Raw genomic sequence first — 1,902 nt, 5'->3', positions numbered from 1 at the left:
GCTGGGGGATTGAACCGCGGTCCCTGATGCTTTTGCTAAGCTTGTTCTAAGTAGGTGCTTTAGACCACTGAGCCATCTCTCCAGCCCAAGAACAAACCTCTTAACTCCATAAAATTATACCATGAAAATAAAACACCCAGTAGGGTTCCAGGTGGCTATGGTCTCATTATATCATTTGAAAATTATCATTCAAGCTACAGCTAGGAATTTCTGTTACTGTTTCTATGCTCCTGGGGACTGCCCAGGGGCGCTCCCCACCGAGCTGCATCCCCAGCCCTTCTCCGCTCTGAGACAAGACCTTGCTAGGCTGCCACCTGGCCCCGAGCCTGCAGCCTTCCTGCTTCCCAAGGAGCTGGGATCTCGGGAGTCTGCCACCATGCCCAGCTCTGTATGGTCTCAACAGCTTATTAAATTGTTTAAAATCTTTCAAAAAGATTCTAGTCCAGAAAGGGAAACTGAGAAATAATGCCATGCAACTGACCTGATACCGTGGCCTTCCCAGAGACAGGGCTTGGGGTGGACGCCAGGGACGCTGCGCTGGCCACAGGAGGAGCCACGGCCTTGCAGGCTCCCACGGCGGACGGGCCTGCACACACTTGCATCTGCCCCGCCGTTCTCATCACAGGACCGACAGCGGACGAAGGGCTGAGGGCTGCTCCTTCCGACTGCTCACCCACAGGGCCAGAAGAGAGGCAGTGGAGAAAAAACCGCACAGCTTACTTAGGGCAGTGCCTGCCAAGCAGCCAGTAAATACCAAAGACCTGAAGTTTCTACCTACCCAGTGGACATTATGCCATGTGCAAAGGGACAGCTGCTCTGCCCAGTACTTTCAGATTTCACAGAAGTTAAGGGAATACTGTAGGGTTATCACGTTAAAGAAATTTAAGAAAAATTCACCATTTATATCACTTCATAAAAGGCTATTTTCACCATCAAAAAGTAGGAAGGTATATTCACAGAATAAAAAAAAATTAAATGAAGTAAAAATCAGATGTGAAAGTTTCACTACAGTGTTAAAGTCTGTTACTTCCCTGAGAGCCATCTGCATGGCAGCGCCCTGGCGAGTGTTAACTGTCAGACCTCAGAGGTGGGAGGCATCAAGCAGGAGAGGGCTACTGAGTGTGACCAGCGCTGCAGCAGCTCCGGATGGCTCAGGCGCCACGGCTGCCGCCGCCACTGCCACCGCCAAGAGATGGCAGAGGAAGGGCACTGGAGAAGCCTTGGAAGACAAATGGCACTGGAGAGGACCCTTCAAAGAGTCAAGCCAGAGGAAGGAGATGACAGGCCACTGCCTGGCAGAAGAGAGCACGCAGGAAGTCAGGCCCAAACTTGCAAGCCTTCTGCCTCAGCCTCCCACAGTAGGACCACAATGTCCGGAAAAATTAAAAACGTTTGTAACTCAAAAGATACCATCAAGAAAGTGAAAGGTACTGTAGAATGGGAAGAAAGTTTTTCAAATCGGGTAAGAGGTCGGTATCATGATTACAGGGTATGCTCAGTGGAACATGCCTGTAACCTCAGCTACTTAGGAAGCTCAGGCAGGATTAGGAGTTTGAGGTCAGCCTGGACAACTCAGCAAGACGCATAAAAATTTAAAAAGATCTGGAGATGTAGCACTTTGTACAGTACATAAAGACCGGAGGCTCAGGGTCCAATACTGTGTACTGCAAAAAAGCAATAATAATAATATAAAAATAAACCCATCCATCCATCCTACTCCTACAATTCAGTAATAAAACAACAAGCTGGGCTGGTGAGATGGCTCAGTGGTCTAAAGCACCTACTTAGAACAAGCTTTAGCAAAAACCCAGGGACCACAGTTCGATCCCCCAGCACCACATGCCAGCCAGCCCGCCCCCTGGTGGGCTGAGCTGGCCACACACACACACACACACACACACA

At 49.6% G+C, this 1,902-nt stretch overlaps 1 protein-coding gene across 1 annotated transcript in view; it reads right to left on the bottom strand.

Moving 5' to 3' along the window:
• The window catches only part of Yeats2 (YEATS domain containing 2), a 105,469-nt gene that overhangs the window by 15,982 nt on the left and 87,585 nt on the right, over positions 1-1,902 (bottom strand). The window contains exon 20 of the mRNA XM_012516797.2: positions 482-665. Within this exon, the coding sequence (XP_012372251.1) occupies positions 482-665 (184 nt within the window). The remainder of the gene's footprint in view (positions 1-481; positions 666-1,902) is intronic.

The sequence above is a fragment of the Octodon degus genome, unplaced genomic scaffold (assembly GCF_000260255.1).
Source record: "Octodon degus isolate 3935 unplaced genomic scaffold, OctDeg1.0 scaffold00126, whole genome shotgun sequence".
Taxonomy (NCBI): domain Eukaryota; kingdom Metazoa; phylum Chordata; class Mammalia; order Rodentia; family Octodontidae; genus Octodon; species Octodon degus.
Note: the sequence above shows the minus strand (reverse complement) of the source record. Positions and strands in the feature narration are given on the sequence as shown.